The sequence below is a fragment of the Pelophylax lessonae genome (genome assembly GCF_965119305.1).
Source record: "Pelophylax lessonae genome assembly, chromosome: 1".
NCBI lineage: Eukaryota > Metazoa > Chordata > Amphibia > Anura > Ranidae > Pelophylax > Pelophylax lessonae.
The window spans coordinates 467739238-467760473 of NC_138768.1; the positions used below are offsets into that span (position 1 = coordinate 467739238).

The window sequence follows — 21236 nt, forward strand, 5'->3', positions numbered from 1 at the left end:
GTTAATGAACATCAGCGAAAAGGATTTTACGGTAAGACAAAAATCCAGTTATTTTCTCACCTGTAAGCAAAACTACAGGGCATTACGTGATTTGCTTGCTTTTGTAGACCAGTGACAGCAGTTATATTGTTTTACAGTGACCATACATTACACTAATGTCTACATTTTCACAGTTGTCCCAGTCATCCTGATAATTATATCCGCACCAGATCTTAGAGGCGCAATTTGGGGAAAAAGTGGACATTTTTTTGGCTTTTTACTAGTCTTAGGCCCCTTTCACACATACGGACCGTTTTGTCCATTTTTCATCCATCCGTTGACGGATGAAAAACAGCCATCAATGCATTCCTATGGAAAAACGGATGATCATTCATTTACATCAGTTTTGATCCGCTTCCTTCAACATCCATTTATTTTTTATTTTTTTAATAGATGAATGCCCTTGTTTTCATCCGTTTAAAAAAAAAAACGGATCGGACGAAAAATGGATGACAAAGGATGTTGACTGAAAAAAACTGATGGACAAAAGAACGTGACTGAACTGATGAAATGAATGGTCCTTATGTGTGAAAGGGGCCTTACAAATTTTGAAAAGTTCATAAATCCATATGTTCAACATTTATTGGCAGTTTCTCACTAGTTTTTTTCTTTTATTCATTTTTTTATTTTTATTTTGTGTTCTGTTTTCTTTCTGCAGATATTCCATATGACCTACGACCTGGCCAGTGCAGTGATGAGAATTATTAACCTGATTGCTATGATGCTATTGCTTTGTCACTGGGATGGATGCCTTCAGTTCCTGGTTCCAATGCTCCAAGATTTCCCAAGTAATTGTTGGGTCTCAATCAACAAGATGGTGGTACGTAGTCATCACAGTTTTGAACCAGTTTGTCTGCTCTTGACTGCACATAGCAGTGTTAATGGTTATACTATATATTGATTTAGGCACTGCTTCCCCAAGAGTGCAAATACATACTATGTAGTCATTCTTCAAAATGTTGCCATGTAATTGGGCACAGCTGATCATGTGGTAAGGAGCTGCTGATTGCTGATCACAGACTGAGGAAACGGACCAATGTCAGCTGCAGCACGGGGGGAGGGGGAGATCACGGGAGGACGTCATATGACAGCCTCCCAGAACTGGCCAGCTGTGCTGTTGCTGTCATTTGGCTATAGCGTGCCTGTCAAGTGGTTATCTGTGGTATAATGAAAAAAGTAATTAGTCGTCAAGCTAAATACCTTTCTGAAGGAGGCTGCCATAGATCAACTCACTGGATATATGCTAGTTCCAGGGCATTGAAATTTCTTTTCATTTTCCTTGTAAAATAATTGCTTGCCATGGAACTAGTGAGTGAGTGTAGGTGATCCAATGGCAACTTTTATCAGACCAGTATTTCACTTAATTTCCTATGTAAAATAGGTTAAAGTTGAAAACGGTCGAGGCATATGTTTTTCAACGCACTAAGTACTGATGAAAACAACAAGTTAGACAAAGTAACGCGTTTTTAAAATGCAGTGCAAATGCAAATTTACACCATTGCAGTACTTTCATTTGCATTTAAATTAAAGTGCAGTATGCTGCATTTTTTTTCACACCAAAATGCATTGTAAATGCAACTTGGTAAAAAAAAAAAAATTAAAACAAAGTTCACATAAGCACTGTTACAAAGGCATGTAAACGCTCATGCAGAGCCACACATAGAATGTGTAAATGAGCCCTTGGCATTGGACAGATTCACTTTAAGGTGTCATGGTGATAGATCTCTAATTTTATGGCCCTGTTGGGTCCACCGGAACCTGAAGGGGTTGTTTGGATTGGTGACATTATATGTAGTAAGTGGGTAGTATAGAAATCAGTAACAAGCACCTGCAGACTTTGGAAGTTTTTTGTGTTGCTCACAGAAACTTCTATGAGAGCCGTGCATATCTGTGTGCAGCCTTACATGTGTGCACATTTATGTCTGTGATCCCTATAATCTTTCTATAAGCATAAAGTATCTGCAGCAAAATGCAGGTCCTTATTTGCATTTTTGGCCTCATAAACATGAGCTTTATTTTATTTTTTTTTCTCCTGTTTTAAAAATACAGTTCACTATTTGTATTATCCTGGTTTATACTTTGTTAAACTGCAATCAAGGGGAAGCAGGTAAAAAAGACAGGGTCACTTTTGATTCAATCTGATTTCAGTACATTATTTTTGGCTTTGTAGAATTACCGGTGAGAGCAACTGGAGATTAAAGGATTAAAGGCAGAATGAAGACTGCATAAAGCTAAATGCATTGTTTAAAAGCAGGAACAAAGACTGAGCAAAGAAAGATGACTGTTAGCCCCAGTTCACACTATGAATCGCACAGGAACATGCTGCTCATTACTGTGCAATTTACATGTGATTCAGTGTGGCCCGATGCGAGCCCATTCATTTTGAATGGGCTCAAATCCCACTGCATTTGGAAACGCACTGCAATCGGATTGCATGGTACTTTTGTGCATGATGATGCATGACTTATCTGATGCAGTCAAACGCACTGCTTTATGACCTGTATTTGATGTGTCATTAGCTTAACATTGACACCTGCTGCAGATCGCAACTGCAATGCATTTTTAACGTGATGTGGGAAATGCACAAACCAATGTGAACAGTCTTACAGAAAATATTCTGCTTTCTGATTAGAACATATATTTATGCAACTTGCCTTTGTTACATTAGTCTTTGGTCCATTTTAGAGTGAAACACCAGCCAAAACTTTACATTTTGTAAGATGAGGGAAGGGGTTTTTAGTGTCAGGTTTCTATTGCTGTTTGTGCCTTTTAACCCACTAGAACAGTGATGGGGAACATTGGCACCCCAGATGTTTTGGAACTACATTTCATATGATGCTCAGCTACACTGCAGAGTGCATGAACATAATGGGAAATGTAGTTCCAAAACATCTGGGGGGCCAAGGTTCACCATCACTGTTCTAGAACAAGTGAGGTTATGTTCTGCCACAGCAACACAAAAAGGACTAAAACATGTTTGGCAAAGGTAAGAAGTATTACAATGTCTGTTTTTTGTTGTTTTTTTTCCTTTATTACTATTTTTGAATCTATTGGGAAAATTCCCTCATGCTTGCTGTCCATGTGATTGAGGAGATACAAACCACAGTAAAACCCCTTCCCCATTCTAACCAAAACTAGAGTTTCACTTTTAGTGCTTTTATAGCATTTTATTTCCATCATGTTTTACCTACCACTGTCAAAATACGTGTTTCCATTTCATCTGTTTGGGCCATCTTTTTTAGATTTTTGTATATGGAAAACATACAAAGTGTATGGGCTAAATTTATTGCATTATTGTTAAGTCTTCATTTGGTTTCGAAGTTGTCTTTGTTTTGCATAGTGACCATTAAAAAAAAAAAAAAAAAAAAAGAGGGTAAAAAGGATTGAAAACTGAATGGAGTCACCAGCACTATTTAAAAGAAGTACTAAAGAGACGCTCACCTTAACCACTTAAGCCCTGGAAGATTTTACCCCCTTCCTGACCAGGGCCTATTTTGCGATTTGGCACTGCGTGACTTTAACGGACAATTGAGCGGTCGTGCGACGCTGTACCCAAATTAAATTGACGTCTTTATTTTCCCACAAACGTAGCTTTCTTTTGGTGGTATTTGATCACCTGTGCGATTTTTTTTTTTTTTTTTTTTTGATCATGCGCTATAAACAAAAAAAGAGCGACAATTTTGCAAAAATAACAATATTTTTCACAATTTTTTATATGAAATTCCCCCCCCCCAAAAAATGTAAAAATCCAAATTTTTTAAAATTTTAGGCCAATTTGTTTTCTGCTACATATGTTTGGTAGAAAAAAAAGCGTATTTTGATTGGTTTGCGCAAAAGTTATTGCGTTTACTAACTAAGGGAAAGATTTTTATCATTTTTATTGTTTTTTTTTTTTTAACGAGTAATGGCGGCGATCTGCGATTTTTTTTTTTTTTGCGGTACTGCGACATTGCGGCGGACAGATCGGACCCTTGACTGACATTTTTGACACTTTTGGGGGTACCAGTGACATTACTACAGTAATCAGTGCTATACATATGCACTGTTACTGTAAAAATTACACTGGGATGGAAAGGGTTAACTTTATTGGAGAGAGAGGGGTTAAGTGTGTCCCTAGGGGCGTGTTTCTTACTGGGATTGGATGTGGCTTTGTGTGTAACAGCACAGATCAACGGTCCTACATAGCAGGACCGAGTGATCAGTGCTTTTACACAGGGGAGTGTGACAGGCGGCTTTGTTTACATTAGCCGCCTGCCTTTCTCCCTCTCCACCCGACGATCGCGAGTGACCGGCCGGCTTCTTCGGGTACAAGCGGGGGCGGGAGCGCGCCTCCGGTGGCGCGCGCTCGCCCCCTATTGGCTCCCAGGCTAGTGACGTACCGGTACGTCACTGTGCCTGGGAGGGGCTGACCGCTGCCGTATATAGTCGGGCGGCGGTCAGCAAGTGGTTAACCATACAGAAAAAAGTGACACGGTCTCTAGAAAGGTTATCCCCCTAAGCCCCATATATTTACCTTTCCCGTGTTTCTTTGCAGCTCCTTGGTCCCCTGCAGTCAGCAACACAACATGGGACTTGAATATGGAGGATGTGACCTGCCTCCATATGATACTGCGCATTTTTAAAAGCCCATTGCTAGCCTTTAGCAATGTTACATGACCAGGGAGGTAACATTACTTCTTCCCTGAGTTGCTGATCTTGATGCCGCATGCAGAGGAACAAAGAGATGTAAGAAAGCACAGGTAAGTATACAGGGATGCTTTTTTTTTAGAGATGGACACAGTGTCTCTTTAAAGATGGGTTAAAAGATGAAATTGATCATTCCGGGCTTTATTCCTGCATGGTAATATTGGTATGAAAACATTTGTGTACATATACTCTCACATGAGAACTTCCTATTCATGAGTTTATTTTTCTAGTTCTCGTTTTTGCAGTTTACCTAACTGATGCCATTTCCATTTAATAAATGATCCCTGGTTAGCTGGGTTCTGCTGGGTATGTTAACAAAGCTGTATACCTTGGTGATATTTTAAAAGGTGGTGTGTATTGTAGGGGTTAAGACCTTGAAGCTGCCATTGTAACTAAGCCTGGCACAGAAGTCCGGTGCCAGTCAGCCGCAAACTGGCACATGAGAACCCACGGAGGGGTAGAATAGAGGGATCAGTGACTTAGTGTGTGTGTGTCTCAGCTGAAATCGCATGGCTCAGCACAGGAATAATAATAGATTTTTCTCTCTTCTTCTCTACCTCTCTTCGCTTCATCTCTTTGTTGCACCTTCTGATGTCTTTACATGCTTCTGTTTGGAACTTTTTCTTCATGCCCATACTAACCCTTTGTTTTCACTGTGCCTTTTGTAGTCATTTCTTGATCTACAAGTCCAGTAATTTCTCAGTGTTTCCTCCATCAGTGTTGAGTTGCTCCCTCTGTCTTGCTCGTTATTTCTATCTACATGGGTGGAACCATTGTCTTGTCAAGTCCATTTGATTCCCCTCTTGCAGAGTCTGTTTGCATCATTCTCCCTGCTTTCTCTTGCTCTTTCTCTTCTTTCAGCCCCAATGATGTCCCTCCGTTCGGCTACTTGGGGTAATGTGTGCCCGCGGCAGTTTCTGTAGCTTGTTTTCTTGCTTTGTATGTATATAGAGGATTATATGGGGGACACAGCTGAGAGACGCAAGTCAGTAATGCATGTATATGGGACACAGTGTTTGCACATGTGTTTGGGTGCACTTTGATGCTCGCTCCTACAAGGTTGCAGCATGCCTCTTTACATGAATACTTGAATACATAAGACCCATGTTCTTTTACACTACATACATGTACACATCTGTGGCATGCTTCATCCATGCCACATGTCAGCACGGGCACGGAGAACTTGAAATATGCACTTTTCCTATGGCGATTAGGTGAACTCTTGTACAAATGCCAATTTTCCTAGTTAGATGGGTGATGCTGAAGTGACAAGAAAATAAAATTTACTGTTTTTTTTGCCGCCACACAGAATGACTCATGGAGTGAGCTGTACTCCTTCGCCCTGTTCAAGGCCATGAGCCACATGCTGTGCATTGGTTATGGGCGCCAGGCTCCAGAAAGCATGACTGATATTTGGCTTACAATGCTGAGCATGATAGTGGGAGCTACATGCTACGCCATGTTCATTGGACATGCAACAGCTCTCATCCAGTCACTGGATTCATCCCGCAGACAGTACCAAGAAAAGGTGAGTTTGCTTTTATCAATGACCTCATGTCCAATGCACCTATTATGAGTAACCTTGGGGGTATTGTATTGCATTACAAGTACAAGTTTTGCATTAGGTGTTCAATCCATCTTTTATGTAAACCAAGTACAATTTTTCATGTTTTACTTCCCTTGACACATTATTGGCTGCTGTGCCTACCACTAATTTCTCTGAAATAGGAAACAGCTGACTGCCTCTTATTTTTCTTACAAGCGTCACAGCAGATGATTGCCTGTGGCAGATCTGACAGGAAATCATCCAAGCTTTTGATACCAACTGAGTGAGGGGAAGTGCTTTATAATTTGATATGCAAGAGGATTGATAAAAATGCACTACTAGGATAACTCTACCTACCAGATTTAATGATTATTTATCTGCTGCTGCTGTTACTGACACAATCCCAAACTTTGTTTGCCTGGAACACAAAAGAAACTTTGATACTACAATTGGTATAAAATATAGCATCCTATTTTAATGATCAATAACTGATTACAATGTCATGATGAGATTTAATGCTGCATATGTTTCCTACGTGTATTTGACGATTGTCTTTTTTACAGTACAAGCAAGTTGAGCAGTACATGTCCTTCCACAAGCTGCCTGCTGATTTTCGTCAAAGGATTCATGACTATTATGAGCATCGCTACCAGGGGAAGATGTTTGATGAAGACAGTATTCTGGAAGAACTAAATGAGCCTTTGCGAGAGGTATGGCGCTGGAGTCCAGGAGGGGTATAAAATGAAGTTTAGGGTAGCACTGCCCTGTGTGCATAATCCTGCTAGTTTTGGGTATCATGAACTTCATGTAGAACGTATGGGAAATTGTATAAGTTAATCATTTGTTTTAGAAGGGTCATCCAATGTATATGGATGCATTCTTTAACCATTAATGAACACAAACCATATAAATCTTTTATGATTTGTGAAATTCTGATAGCTGCTATTTGTCTTGATAGGCTTGGTCCTTTTATCACTCAACTGTTTAACTTTTTTTTTTTTGGTAAATATCACATTACTTCCTTTCACACAGGCTTTCCGATCAGGTCTGCCTGTCAGTTTTTCAGTCGGACTTGATCAGACACTCCATGCACCCCTATGGAGCAGCGGATGTCAGCGGTGACATGTCCGCTGACACCCGCTGCTATCCTATCCGATCCTGTCAGGCGGCCCGTTTTCATCTGATCTCCCATAGTGGAGAGCGGGCATCTGACAGATCTCCCCACATTCTTGGAAAATGTACTTTGCCCACCTGGGTTCCAAGTAGCCAACAGTGCCTGGCACAGAAGTCTTCCTGTCCCTCTCCACAGCAGCAGAGATTGTGATTACACCTCTGCGGACACCTTGTGCACTGCACATGGCACATGGCAGATTACAAGGGAAAAAGGGGTCAGATAGCCTCACTGGTTCAGACTAAACACATGATTGCATGAGGTGTGATAATCTAACTCTATAGGGGCCTAGTACTCTCTGTTTTGGATAGTTTCCACCAGTTTGACACTTCTGCTGGCCCTTTAGTTGCACTACCTTTCTCATATTTATCTAGAAAGGAATTTTTTGCCACATGTCTGATGTCATTGACTGAATTTCAGGTCTTATTGAGGCCATAGACCGCAGGGGCCACAAGCAAGCACCTTCAGTCATTAGAAATGATCCAAGCAGCTGTGTATATCTATTTACTCTGCTTTACATTATCCATTATATTTTACAAAAAAAACTAGGTATTATATTGGGTTTGTGTGCATTAAAATTGATGGGAGGGCTGACAGCGCAGAACTGTAGGAGACCTGCACATTATGGGTAACATTTCCTGGGGCCCAATTGCCAAAAATCTTTATGGAGGTTTATTCAACTTTAAGAACACAATTGCTACACTTATCAATGCTGCACGCTCCTGCTTAGAGTTAGAGCAGCCAGAGTTGTTCACCTTCAAGGTCTCCCTACAACGACCCAAACCTGCTATGACCTTTGAAGTACACTCACTCTTAGAGACTGTTCTATAGGGTGACTGGCCAGATCTGCAGGACGAGCCTTCTCTCCGCAGTTTAGCAGCTGTGTTTTAGCCACAAAGCTCACTCTGTTGGCTGTTTCCTCCTCTTGGGCTCTGATGCAGACGGGGAAAAAAAAATCAGGACTGTAAGTAGGATTTGGAGGTTCTTTTCCCACACAAAGGTCTCTCTGAATTATGGGTCCCTAATGATTTCTCATGAAATCTTTGGAGCACATCTCTCCACCTGATCCCCTCTCTGAGGCTGAGGGGCCCTCCGGGTCCCAACCATTCATCGATGCACTGACGGCGGTCCTGTAGTCCTTTGTGTCCCTGGTGGAGGTGGCTTTCAGATGACGGGCTAGCAAAAAGCGCCCCCTGCCTTCCCCTGCCTCATCAGATCCTAAATCTGATTTGGCTGCCTTGGACGTGGGTCTCCCTGCTGGGTCTGAGACCGCACGACTGCAATCCTCAGATAGTGAGGATGATTCCTCCACATCTGCAACTGTGCACAAAAAGGCGCTGGTGGAAGCACTGATTGTATATGTGCGTGAGACCTTAAAGATGGAGGATGCAGCTGCGATGGAGGGGCAGGCTCACAAGCCATCCAGAATGGCAAAGATATTTCCTTTCCCCGCCTATTTTGACAGAATTGTCGCTAAATAGTGGGAACGATCAAAGGGTCCCCTTGGGGTTCCTAAGCGATTTGCTAGGCGATACCCCTATGAAGAGTCCCTTTAAAGAAGTGGACTTTTCCACCGTTAGTGGACCCTCCGGTTTCCAGATCGAACAAGGCAACCATGATTGCAGGTGAAGAGTCCCCGGCCTTTGGATCCGGCTGACATACGATATGTACACTCTGGCTGGTTCGGCACTGAGGCCCGTATTCACCAATGCCTGGTGCCACAGACTGACTGCGTGGGCTAAGCTTTTATGCCCTGACCTGGAGGGAGAACATCTCACCCCTGTCTTTGCTGAGCAGGTGAAGGTGAATACGGGCTTCAGTACCGAACCAGCCAGAGTGTACATATCGTATGTCAGCCGGATCCAAAGGCCGTACACTCTGGCGTTTATCTGTGATGCCTCTATCTGTGATGCCTCTTTGGATGCGGCTTTCCTAGTTGCTCGGCTCTCTGTTTCAGCAGTGGTCCTTCGGTGTGTCTTTTGGCTCAAATGCTGGTCTGCGGACCGGACTTCTAAAAAGGCCTTGACTGATCTCCCCTTTCAAGGAGATCGCCTATTTGGAGCTATCCTGGATGACATCATTAAAGGTCTGAGGGGAAAAGAGTACTTTTCTTCCGCAGGCTACTAAGGGCAAGGACCCTCGTCATAGACCAGGGCCCTCCTTCTCAGCTCATAAGAAGTTTTTTTTCCCTCGGGGTCGACTGACAAGGTCTCAAAGCCTTTCAGGGCCTCCTCTGGAGGATCCAAACGAACATGGTCTGGTAAGCCGAGAGCGGTCTTCTCCAGACCCGTGGACAAGGCTCCTTCAGCATGAAGGTGCGCCCTCACCTGTATCGGGGGTGGGGGGACATCTTTGCTGGTTTCTGGATCCATGGACTTCCCTGGTACAAGACAAGTGGGTCGAGAAAGTCATTTGGTATGGCTACAAGATCGAGTTTCGCTCTTGTCCCCCGGTAAGATTCTTTCCTTCCAACTTGTGCCTGCCCCCGAGTCTGTTTGGGACAGTACAAGACCTGTTACTTCAAGGGGTGATTGTCCCGGTTCCAACTTAGGAAAATTTTCAGGGTTTTTACTCAAACCGGTTTACAGTTCCCAGGAAGGAAGGCAAGGTGTATCCAATCCTGGACTTCAAGGCACTGAACTGCTTTGTGTGGGTGCAGAAGTTCAGAATGGAGTCCATTCCCACGGTGGTGGCATCCCTGCATCAGGGGGATTTTCTTGCCTCTATCAACATCAAGGATGCTTACCTTCGTATTCCAATATGTGCCGGTCACCAGCGCTTCCTTTGCTTTGCCATGGGAGAGGAGCATTATCAGTTTGTGGTGTTACCCTCTGGTCTCGCCTCTGCTCCTTGGGTCTTCACAAAAGTGTTAGCTCTGGTGCTAGCATTGTTGCGCCAACGGGGGATCGCAGCACTGGGCTACTTGGATGACCTTCTGCGAGCAGAGTCTCCTACTGCTCTAGTGGAAAACCTGGAAATCACCATACTAACTCTGAGGGAGTTTCCCAGGAGTCTGTATCTTCAGAAGTCTGCTCTGTTTCCATCCACAAAGCTGGACTATCTGGGTCTGACTCTGAACTCGGCCTTAGCCAGAGTGCTCCTTCCTCTGATCAAACTCCAGAAATTGCAGGCTGCAATTTGTCTCCTGCTGTCCAGCCAATTGTCATCCCCCCTGACTTGCCTGCGGGTGCTGGGCCTGATGGTGTCTACCTTCAAGGTGGTTCCGTTTGCACAGTTTCATATGAGGTCCCTGCAAAGGGGATTCTGGCCAAATGGGACAAGACTCTGCAGTCTCTGGAAAATCAGATCCGGCTGAGCCAGAGAACGAAGGAGACCCTGATATGGTGGCTTTGTTCTCTGACACTTCAGCTGGGAAAATTCTTCCTCCCCTTGTATTGGACAGTGGTCAGCACGGATGCAAGCCTGTGCGGATAGGGAGGCGTCCTCAGCAAAAATTTTGCTCAGGGGCACTGGACACTGGAGGAGTCCAGACTACTGGATCAATGTCTTGGAACTCTGAGCAATCAGACTGTGTCTGGACCATTGGACGGATCATCTTCAGGGATCTCCAGTGTGCATTCAATCTGACAATGCCACCGCCATGGCTTATGTCAATCAGGGGGACACAAAAAGTGTCATGGGGCCTCTGGAGGTAGCCTGCATAAGGCTAATGTGTTGGAAACCGTTCTTTGCAAAACATGCACTTTTATGCATGCGTGGCGTTCGCGTGCACGCCAAACCGCAATCAGACCACGCCTATCACGTGGCAAATGTTTATATTTAAATGCGGGTTTTTTGCGCGCTAACGCCATGGACACGCGGCATGCAATACAGCTGAGGCTACCATGCGAACGCATATACGCCAGGACTGACCCAAATGAATGGGGAAAGAGAGCCGTTTAGGCTGATTCAGTTTGCCACAGCTGAAAGCACAGGGTAAGAACATAGAGTAACACTATGCTTTAAACATAGTTTCAAGCCTACCCTGTAAAAATCTGCTACAATGTCTAGCAGTTTTTCAGATGATCAGCACAAAGCAACACATAGAGTAATAATATGGTTTAACATACTTAAACAGCTTCTGCATAAATCTGCTAAGTCTCTGTAATCTTAATAAGGGTAACAGTGCATAAAATATTTACATTTTTGCAATCTTTAACCATTATTGGTTCTTTGTTTGCTGTGTAAATATTTAAAATGGACTCACCAGTCCTCGCTGCAGGAAACTGTTAAAACAAGTTTCTAATCTTCACTACTCACGGTGAGCACAGCCTTAAAGACCTTCAAAAACAGGGTCCCCTATATTTTAGGGGCCACAACCTTGGACCTGTAGAGCACCCTGCACAGAGCGCCTTTGGGGTTGGTGTTCCAAGGCTCCGGATCCCAGGGTCCAGCGCCTAAAAAGGACAGCATTACAGGCAAAACCTCGTATCTGCTTCCCGAGGCTCGGGTACCATCTTTTTAGTCCATTGACTGTTATTCTATGGATCCGATAGCTAACCCCTTAGATTCAGTGATCTTTGATTGGGGTATTATAGCATAATCTTCTTTCTTTCTTCTTTGAAACATAACAAACATGTGGAGCTCCTCTCCACAGCGACCTTCACCCTTTAGACACTGGCGAAAAAACTGAGGTACTTCCTGTGTGGTAGGGGCTATATAGGGGGTCATCAATTCTGATTGGTTGCCAGTGTCCTTCACCTGTAAGTAGCCTATATAAACCATATGTTATGATTACGGCTCTGTGTCTCGTGATGTACGAAAAGAAATATAATATTTTCTTTAGTAGAGTAGGAGAAAGATAGAACCTGTTAGATTTTTTTTTTTTTCTGTCCATTTCTTTGTTGTAGACTTTCTCTTCCACACCAGCAGGACAGGAAAAAACAGTAAAAACGGGAGAAGAATTCTAACTCCGACTCCATACACTCTTGGCTTTAAACTACACTCTACGCCAACCTTTACTGTCACTTTGCCCATTTCCACAGATTCTGGGGAATTTAAGAAAGGCTTAATGACAGTTTTCTGGTTTTAGGTCCCTTTTAGAATTACCTGCACCTAATTCCAGCAAACATTTGCATCCTTTTCGGTAACATTCCTTAAAGACAACAATTTCGGGTAGTTCTCAGAAAACTAAAGGGAAATACAAGCTACTTTTCTGAATTAATTAATTTAAAAAAATCCACTTTTGGACTAAATAGCAGCTGTGGATCCATCCACTGCCATGCACTCTCAATCAACAACAAGGCAGACCTGATGAGTATCTAGTCTGTCTGTTCCCTATCAGGCTTTGGCAACCACACTTCAAAACTCCTCAGCTTTGCGCCTGTCAGTGTGATGGATGTAGTGGGAGGGCAGGGAGTGCACTGAGAAAGGAGTGCTCAGTATGGACGCTTAGACCTCAGTGCCAGGCTCTGACAGACTCATGTACCTCTGACAGATGCATGCATCAGACATAGGCACCAACAAAGTTGGTGCAGTGACGTAACTGATATCTAAGGGATGTCTACAATACCCGTTATGAATATTCCCCATTGTGTCAAGGAAATTCATTATGTCAACTGTAATGTCCTTTTCAGTTAAATTTTATATAAATTGATCTCAATACAAAGGATTTGTTTTACTTTTCCCTGTGTTATACCCATGTTTGTGCTTAGGAAATAGTGAACTTCAACTGCCGCAAGCTGGTAGCATCAATGCCACTCTTTGCCAATGCTGATCCCTGCTTCGTTACGGCAATGCTGACCAAACTAAAATTTGAGGTGTTCCAGCCTACGGATTATATCATTCGGGAGGGAACCATCGGCAAGAAGATGTACTTTATCCAGCATGGTGTGGTTAGCGTACTTACCAAGGGCAACAAGGAGGTGAAACTCTCAGATGGCTCTTACTTTGGAGGTTAGTTTACAGTATTTTTTTAACCATAGTAGTGCTGTGGTGGTGTTCTATCTATTAGTAAGCATATGTAGTAAAACTCCATGACAGCACTAGGAAAAGAATTCTGATTAGTGTATCTGCTAAAACTACTGCCTTTGGCTTGAAAGGTAACTAAATGTTAATGACGTCTTCTTCATAAGTTGGTTTAAGTAGGAGTATTACATTAAAGGCATTAATATCTAATAGTCTTAGAAGATTATGAGAACAGAAGATATGGAAAATTAAGGTGGTATAGTGGTAAGCAGTATTTTCAAGCACACATATGGCCTCCTATCCAGGCATCTCATAGTAGTACACTGCCAACTTTCATTTAACCTTTTGTCAAGGATGACAGCTAGCAAAAAACTGTATGTTTATTACAGTCTTATTTTTTTTTACACCTATGAGAACTTTACTATTCCGTATTTTGAGCCACATTAGTAGCTTATTAACATAGTGTAAGTTAAACTTTTTCATTTTATGTTTTTTTTTTTGTACCTTAAGGCTTTTCATTATACTACTCTGAAATTCATTCTCTACGCTCAGCAGTGAGCAAAATGCTTACAAATGTAATCGCTTAAATCCTGCTTTACAACTGGAAGCTTATTTATGTGTGCTACTTTTTGTACCACCTTCCCCTCCCTTTAGATTGTAAGCTCCAGGGCCCTCCTATTCCTTTTGTATTGAATGGTATTGTAAATTGTGCTGTCCCCCTTTTTGTTGTAAAGCGCTGCATAAACTGTGTGCGCTATATAAATCCTGTATAATAAAAAATAATAATAATATATACAGTTATATACAGTTAGATCCATATATATTTGGACACAGGCACAATGTTCATACTTTTGGCTCTGCATGCTACCAGAACAAATTAATTTGGATTGTTTCATTTTAATTTTAAAGTGCAGACTTTCAGCTTTAATTCAAGGGGTTGAACAGAAGTATCAAGTACAAATTTTAGGAACTGCAACCATTTTAAAAAACACAGTCAGCCCGTTTTCAGGGGCTCCAATGTAATTGGACAAATGAATATAGTCCTAAATAAAATGTTTATTTTTAATATTTTGTTGATAATCCTTTACTGGCAATGATGCTTTGCTAGGCTCTAACTGCAGCTGTCTTCAGTTGTTCTTTGTCTGTGGGTCTTTCCGCCTTTAGTTTTGCCTTCCGCAAGAGAAATGCATGCTTCATTGGGTTGAGATCAGGTGATTGACTCGGCCATGGCAGAATATTTCACTTTTTTTCTTCCAAAAGATCCTGGGTTGCTTTTGCAGTGTTTTGGAATATTGTCTTGGAATATTTGGAGTACTGTGAAGCGTCGTCCAATCAACTGCATTTGGCTGAATCTGGGCGTACATTATATCCCTAAACACTGCAGAATTCATCCGGCTGCTTCTGTCACATCATCAATAAACACCCAGTGCCACTGGAAGCCATGCATGTCAATGCCATCACACTGCCTCCACCATGTTTTACAAATGGCGCTGTGTGCTTTGGATCATAAGCTATTCCAAGCCTCCTCTTCCTGTCATTCTGGCAGAGAATAATCTTAGTTTCATCCATCCAAACAATGCCTTTCCAGAACTGGTCTGGCATTTTTAGATGTTTTTTTGGAAAAGTCTAATCTGGCTTTTCTATTCTTCAGGCTTATGAATGGTTTGCACCTTGTGGTGAATCCTCTATATTTGCTCTCGTTTTGATTTTGAAGCCTTACAATCGCCAATTTTACTTGTATGGACAGCTCCTTTAAACGCACGATGTAGATTCATAGCAGTAGTTTCCAAATGCAAATACCACACTAAGGCTGGATGCACACTATACAACTTTGGTTGTTTGATTTCCTTTTGATTTACCATCAACTATGTAATGCAAGGGCCTGCCTGATTGCATATAAATTGAAAGTGTTTAGGTTTGATCTCATATTATATGGTTTTGGTAAATTGTAAGGAAAAAAATCGAATGATAATTGTATAGTGTGTATCCGGCATTAGAATCAACTCCAGACCTTTTACCTGCCTAATTAAGAAAAAAAATGAAGGAGTAGCCCACACCTGGCGATGAAACAACTTTTGATTCAATTGTCCAATTACTTTTGGTCCCTTGAAAAAGGGGGGATTGCTATTCTTAACTATAATTCCTGAACCCATCCATGGATTTGGATGTATATAACCTCAAATGAAACCTGAGAGTGCACACCCTCAGCCCACATCCATTATATAACTATAGCTTGAATATGTTTTGGTAAACACCTGAAAAACTAAAATTGTGCCCCTATGTCCAAATATATATGGACCTAACCCTGTGTGTGTGTGTGTGTGTGTGTGTGTATGTATTGTATGTATGTATGTGTGTGTGTATGTATGTATATATATATATATATATATATATATGACACAAACATGTTCATAGTTTTTATTTTATTACTGCATAGTAATTCACACAAAACTGCTATGCTAAGAGTATAGCTCCAGCCAAAACGAATCTTCTAGTCTGACCCCTTCACGCCGACAGAACTCAAATACGCGGCCTCAGCTTCAGGGGGTTGTACCGGAGTGATGCCTATAGCTAGAGGCATCACCCCACCCTAATACCGCTGTTTAGAGCAGAGGGTCGGCTTTCTTGTAATGACAACTGATGTGGCTGAGCAGCCGCTGTATTCTCTTTACAAGGAGTAGGAGGGGACGTTCCCTGCCTTTTGCGGCTCGCCCTGGTCTCCCATCCCACCGGCACATCTGCTGGCTGGCCGAAGACCCAAACAAAGCCAGAGTCGGCTCAGATCGGGTCTCCGATGTAAAACCCCAGAAGCAATGTTATGACATCAGGTAGGGGTATTTGAGCCTTAAAGGTGCCAGATTAAAAAAAAAAAAAATGACAGTATTCAAAACAGCCAACTTTGGTGTTTTTAAATGCTTTTAAGTGTAGAGGAGGGGTTTGGGGTCTTTTAGACCCCAGATCCCTCCATAAAGAGTACCTGTCACTGCCTATTACTACTGTCACAAGGGATGTTTAAATTACCCTGGTGCGTAACTTTATCCAGGGGGTGCGATACTTGGCACCTCTGTTGCCACCTTGGGACCTTAACTTGGTGCTGTCGGTTCTCCAGAAACTTCCCTTTGAAAATATCCGGCAGATTCCCCTGCTTACCTTATCCCAGAAGATGGCCTTTTTTGTGGCTATTACTTATGTGTGCAGGGTGTCCGAATTGGCGGCGTTGTCCTGTCGTTCTCCCTATCTGGTAGTTCACAGGCAAACCGGAAACTGCAAACCGGAAACGAGGAGAGCTGAGAGCTGTGTGTGTGTAGAGGAGGAGGAGGAGCCGCACGTGCGGAGGAGAGCGGGGGAAGCCGCACTAGGAAGCCGGGGGCAGGAGCTCGGAGCCTCGGACCAGGGAACCAGTGCGGGGGAAGCCGCACTAGGAAGCAGAAGCAGTGCGGGGGACAGCCGGGGGCAGGAGCCGCACGTGCGGAGGAGAGCGGGGGAAGCCGCACTAGGAAGCAGGAGACAGGAGCTTGGAGCCTCGGACCAGGGAACCAGTGCGGGGGAGACGAGGACCGGGACCAGACTGAGACCGAGGGACGTAAGTTGGAAACAATCTGATCTGATCTCCTGGTAGGGGGGTGGGCTGGTGGGGGGGACTACAAGTACAAACTACATACAAGTACAAACACTACAAGCAATACAGGTTACTAAGGGGTTACTATAGACTGAGAGGTGCTCTGCGACTTGCGACTGGTGAGTATCTTGCGACTGGTGTGGATCTTTGTGACTGGTAAGTATCTTGCGACTGGTGGGTGAGCATCTTTGCGACTGGTGAGCATCTTTGCGACTGGTAAGTATCTTTGCGACTGGTGAGCATCTTTGCGACTGGTAAGTATCTTTGCGACTGGTGAGCATCTTTGCGACTGGTAAGTATCTTTGCTACTGGTGAGAATCTTTGCGACTGGTGAGAATCTTTGCGACTGGTGAGAATCTTTGCGACTGGTGAGAATCTTTGCGACTGGTGAGTATCTTTGCGACTGGTGAGTATCTTTGCGACTGGTGAGTATCTTTGCGACTGGTGAGTATCTTTGCGACTGGTGAGTATCCTTGCGACTGGTGAGTATCCTTGCGACTGGTGAGTATCCTTGCGACTGGTGAGTATCCTTGCGACTGGTGAGTATCCTTGCGACTGGTGAGTATCCTTGCGACTGGTGAGTATCCTTGCGACTGGTGAGTATCTTTGCGTCTGTTGGATCTTTGCGACTGGTGAGTATCTTAGCGTCTGTTGGATCTTTGCAACTGGTGAGTACCCCAGGTTTAGTACCAGGGGAGACAGAGGTAGTGTAGGTAAGGAAGAGCAGGTCGTTAATATTATCCCCATATAGTAGTGGGTAATAATGTCCGACAGGATTGCGGATGCCACTCAGTGCACTTCTTGCTGCATGTATGCGTTCCTTGATGAACCAATCGAGGGCGAATACTGCTGTGCAAGATGTGAGCGACTTGTTGCTCTGGTAGACCAGATCCTGGACCTACAGAACACAGTGGCAACACTGCGTGGCATTAACAACCTGGAAAGGAGCTTGGACATTACCTATCAGGCGCTGGCAGGGGCCAGCATAGAGGAGGGAGGAATAGAGGGGACGCAAGCAGCAGAGGTACGCAGCTGGGTGACTGTTAGGAAGGGTAGAGGGATGAGTGCCAGGGAGGCCAATCCTGAGTTGGTACACCCTAACAAATTTGCCGAGTTGCAGGTTGAGGGGGATATCAGCTTAGGGGTGGCAGAGCTGGAGCATGCACCCTCCCCCAGCTGCCAGGGGAGGGACGGCTCCAGGAAGAAGGGGGGCCGTAACTCAGGAAAGGTTAGAAAGGTTGTGGTAGTTGGGGACTCAATTATCAAGAGGACAGAGAGGGCAATCTGTAAAAAAGATCTCGTGAACCGAACAGTATGTTGTTTACCGGGCGCCCGCGTTCGGCATATCGCAGATCTGGCAGACAGATTGTTGTGTGGGGCTGGGGATGCCCAGCGGTCATGGTGCATGTGGGCACTAATGACAAAGTAAAAGGTAGGTGGAGGATCCTTAAGAACGATTTCAGGGACTTAGGTAATAGATTGAGGAAAAGGACCTCCAAGGTGGTTTTCTCTGAAATACTGCCTGTACCTCGAGCCACACAGGAGAGGCAGAAGGAGATTAGGGAACTTAACAAGTGGCTGAGGAATTGGTGTAGGAAGGAGGGGTTTGGGTTCCTGGAGAACTGGGCTGACTTCTCAGTCGGCTACCGGCTCTTTAGTAAGGATGGGCTGCACCTTAATGGGGACGGTACAGCTCTTTTGGGGTCCACAACATCAATCGGTAGGTCTGTGCGGGAAAACCTCAGACCAAACAGGAATAAATATAACCACCAATTGCGCTCAACTTCCGTGAAACTAAGAGGGGTATATACTAATGCCAGAAGCCTAGCTAATAAAATGGATGAGTTGGAAATATTAGTACATGAGGAGGACATAGACCTTGTGGGAATAACAGAGACTTGGTTCGACCCCTCACATGACTGGCTGGCCAATATCCAAGGGTATTCGGTGTACCGGAAGGACAGGGTAGGAAAAAGAGGGGGAGGGGTATGTCTCTATGTCAAGAACAATATAAAGGTGATAGAAAGGAGTGACATTACGGAAGGGATGAGTATGGAGTTAGAATCTGTGTGGGTTGAACTCCATAGGGAAGGAGAAAAGGGGAAAGTAATTGTGGGGGTTTGCTATAGGCCACCTAACCAAGGGGAGGAGGTAGAGCTGGAATTCTTAGCACTAATGAGTAAAGTGGCAAAATTGGGATCAGTCATCATATTAGGGGACTTCAATTATCCCGACATTGACTGGGATGAGGGAACTACACACTCACAGAAGGCCCGCCTATTCACAGAAACCTTACTGGATAATTACATGTCACAGTTGGTGGACTCTCCGACTAGAGAAAATGCAGTCCTGGATCTATTGATCACTAATGACCCAGACCTAATCTCGGAGGTAGTAGTCCAGGACAACCTGGGCTCTAGCGATCACAGGATGATCACATTTAGTGTAAATAACAATATAACAAGGCAAGTGGGGAACATAAGAACCCTAAACTTCAGAAGGGCTAACTTTCCAAAATTATACTCCTTGATGGAAAGGGTAAACTGGGACCAAACCCTGGGATCACTGACCACAGAGGAAAAATGGGAATGCTTTAGGAACATATTAGGCAAATGCATCTTGCAGTGCATTCCTATGGGAAATAAATTTAGAAGAGACAAAGCCAAACCTGGCTGGCTAAACCGTAGCGTTAAAAAACTTATTAGGGGAAAAAAATTGGCCTTCAGGAAATATAAATCAGAGGGCACAGTATCAGCTTTCGAGCAATACAAGGAGGCAAATAAGAAAAGTAAACACGAAATCAAGATGGCTAAAATCAACTTTGAGAGACAAATAGCGGAGGATAGTAAAAAAACCCAAAGAAATTCTTTAAATATATCAACAGCAAAAAAACTAGGGCAGAGCATATTGCACACATAATTAGCGATGATGGGGGGATGGTTACAGAGGACACTGAAAAAGCAACCGTGCTGAATGCTTTTTTCTCGTCAGTCTTTACACAGGAAACTGAGGGGTACACTGACCATGACTGTATGGTTAGTAGTAATACACAGGACTTGCCACTATGGCTAACAGAGGGTGAAATCAGGGAAAGGCTGGATAAACTTAACACAAACAAATCACCAGGCCCGGATGGCGTACATCCGAGAGTACTCAAGGAACTCAGTAAGGTTATATCCAGACCACTGTTCCTGATCTTTGCTGACAGTATTAGGACAGGAGATGTACCAGGGGATTGGAAGAAAGCTAACGTGATTCCGATATTCAAAAAGGGCCAGAGGCATATCCCGGGAAATTATAGGCCTGTCAGTTTGACATCAATAGTATGTAAACTTCTGGAGGGGATGATAAGGGACTATATCGTAGAGTTTGCTAAAGACAACAACATCATCAGCAGTAATCAGCACGGGTTTACAAATGGGCGTTCTTGTCAAACCAATCTCTTAGCATTCTACGAGGAGGTAAGCTGTGAGCTAGATAGGGGGAGACCAGTGGATGTGGTGTACTTGGATTTCGCTAAGGCGTTTGATACAGTTCCCCACAAGCGCTTAATTTATAAAATAAGGTCTGCAGGCATCGACCGCAGAGTTTGCTCTTGGATACGGAATTGGCTTAAAGGGCGTGTCCAAAGGGTGGTAATAAACAGCGCATACTCAGACTGGTCTGAGGTTGTAAGTGGGGTGCCCCAGGGCTCAGTCCTGGGACCAACCTTGTTCAATTTATTCATAAACCGCATTGAGGACAGGATCAGTAGTGCGTTATCAGTTTTTGCAGATGACACAAAATTGGCCAGGACAATAACTGCACAGCATGAAGCAGATATCCTACAGAATGACCTGGACAAAATTACAGAGTGGGCAACGACATGGCAAATGAGGTTTAACGTGGAGAAGTGTAAGGTTTTGCACTTGGGGACTAAAAACATAAAAGCACAATACACTTTAGGAGGGGAACCCCTGGGGGAATCAAAAATGGAGAAGGATCTGGGAGTCTTGGTTGATGATAGATTAGGCAACAAGCGGCAGCTGCCAAAGCCAGCAGAATATTAGCATGCATAAAGAAAGGGATGTATTCCAGAGATAAGACTATAATCCTTCCACTTTATAAAACTCTGGTCCGACCGCATCTGGAGTACTCTGTCCAGTTCTGGTCGCCAGTCCTCAGGAGGGATGTGTTGGAGCTGGAGAGAGTCCAGAGAAGGGCAACTAAACTAATTAGGGGATTGGAGGACCTTGACTATGAAGAGCGTCTACAATCGCTCGATTTAT

The 21236-nt window shown here is 43.7% G+C and overlaps 1 protein-coding gene across 1 annotated transcript in view; it reads left to right on the forward strand.

Moving 5' to 3' along the window:
- Positions 1-21236, forward strand: part of HCN2 (hyperpolarization activated cyclic nucleotide gated potassium and sodium channel 2) — a 150705-nt gene that overhangs the window by 92858 nt on the left and 36611 nt on the right. Inside the window, exons 3-6 of the mRNA XM_082261191.1 lie at positions 698-859; positions 6035-6253; positions 6835-6981; positions 13097-13337. Of these exons, the coding sequence (XP_082117317.1) occupies positions 698-859; positions 6035-6253; positions 6835-6981; positions 13097-13337 (769 nt within the window). The remainder of the gene's footprint in view (positions 1-697; positions 860-6034; positions 6254-6834; positions 6982-13096; positions 13338-21236) is intronic.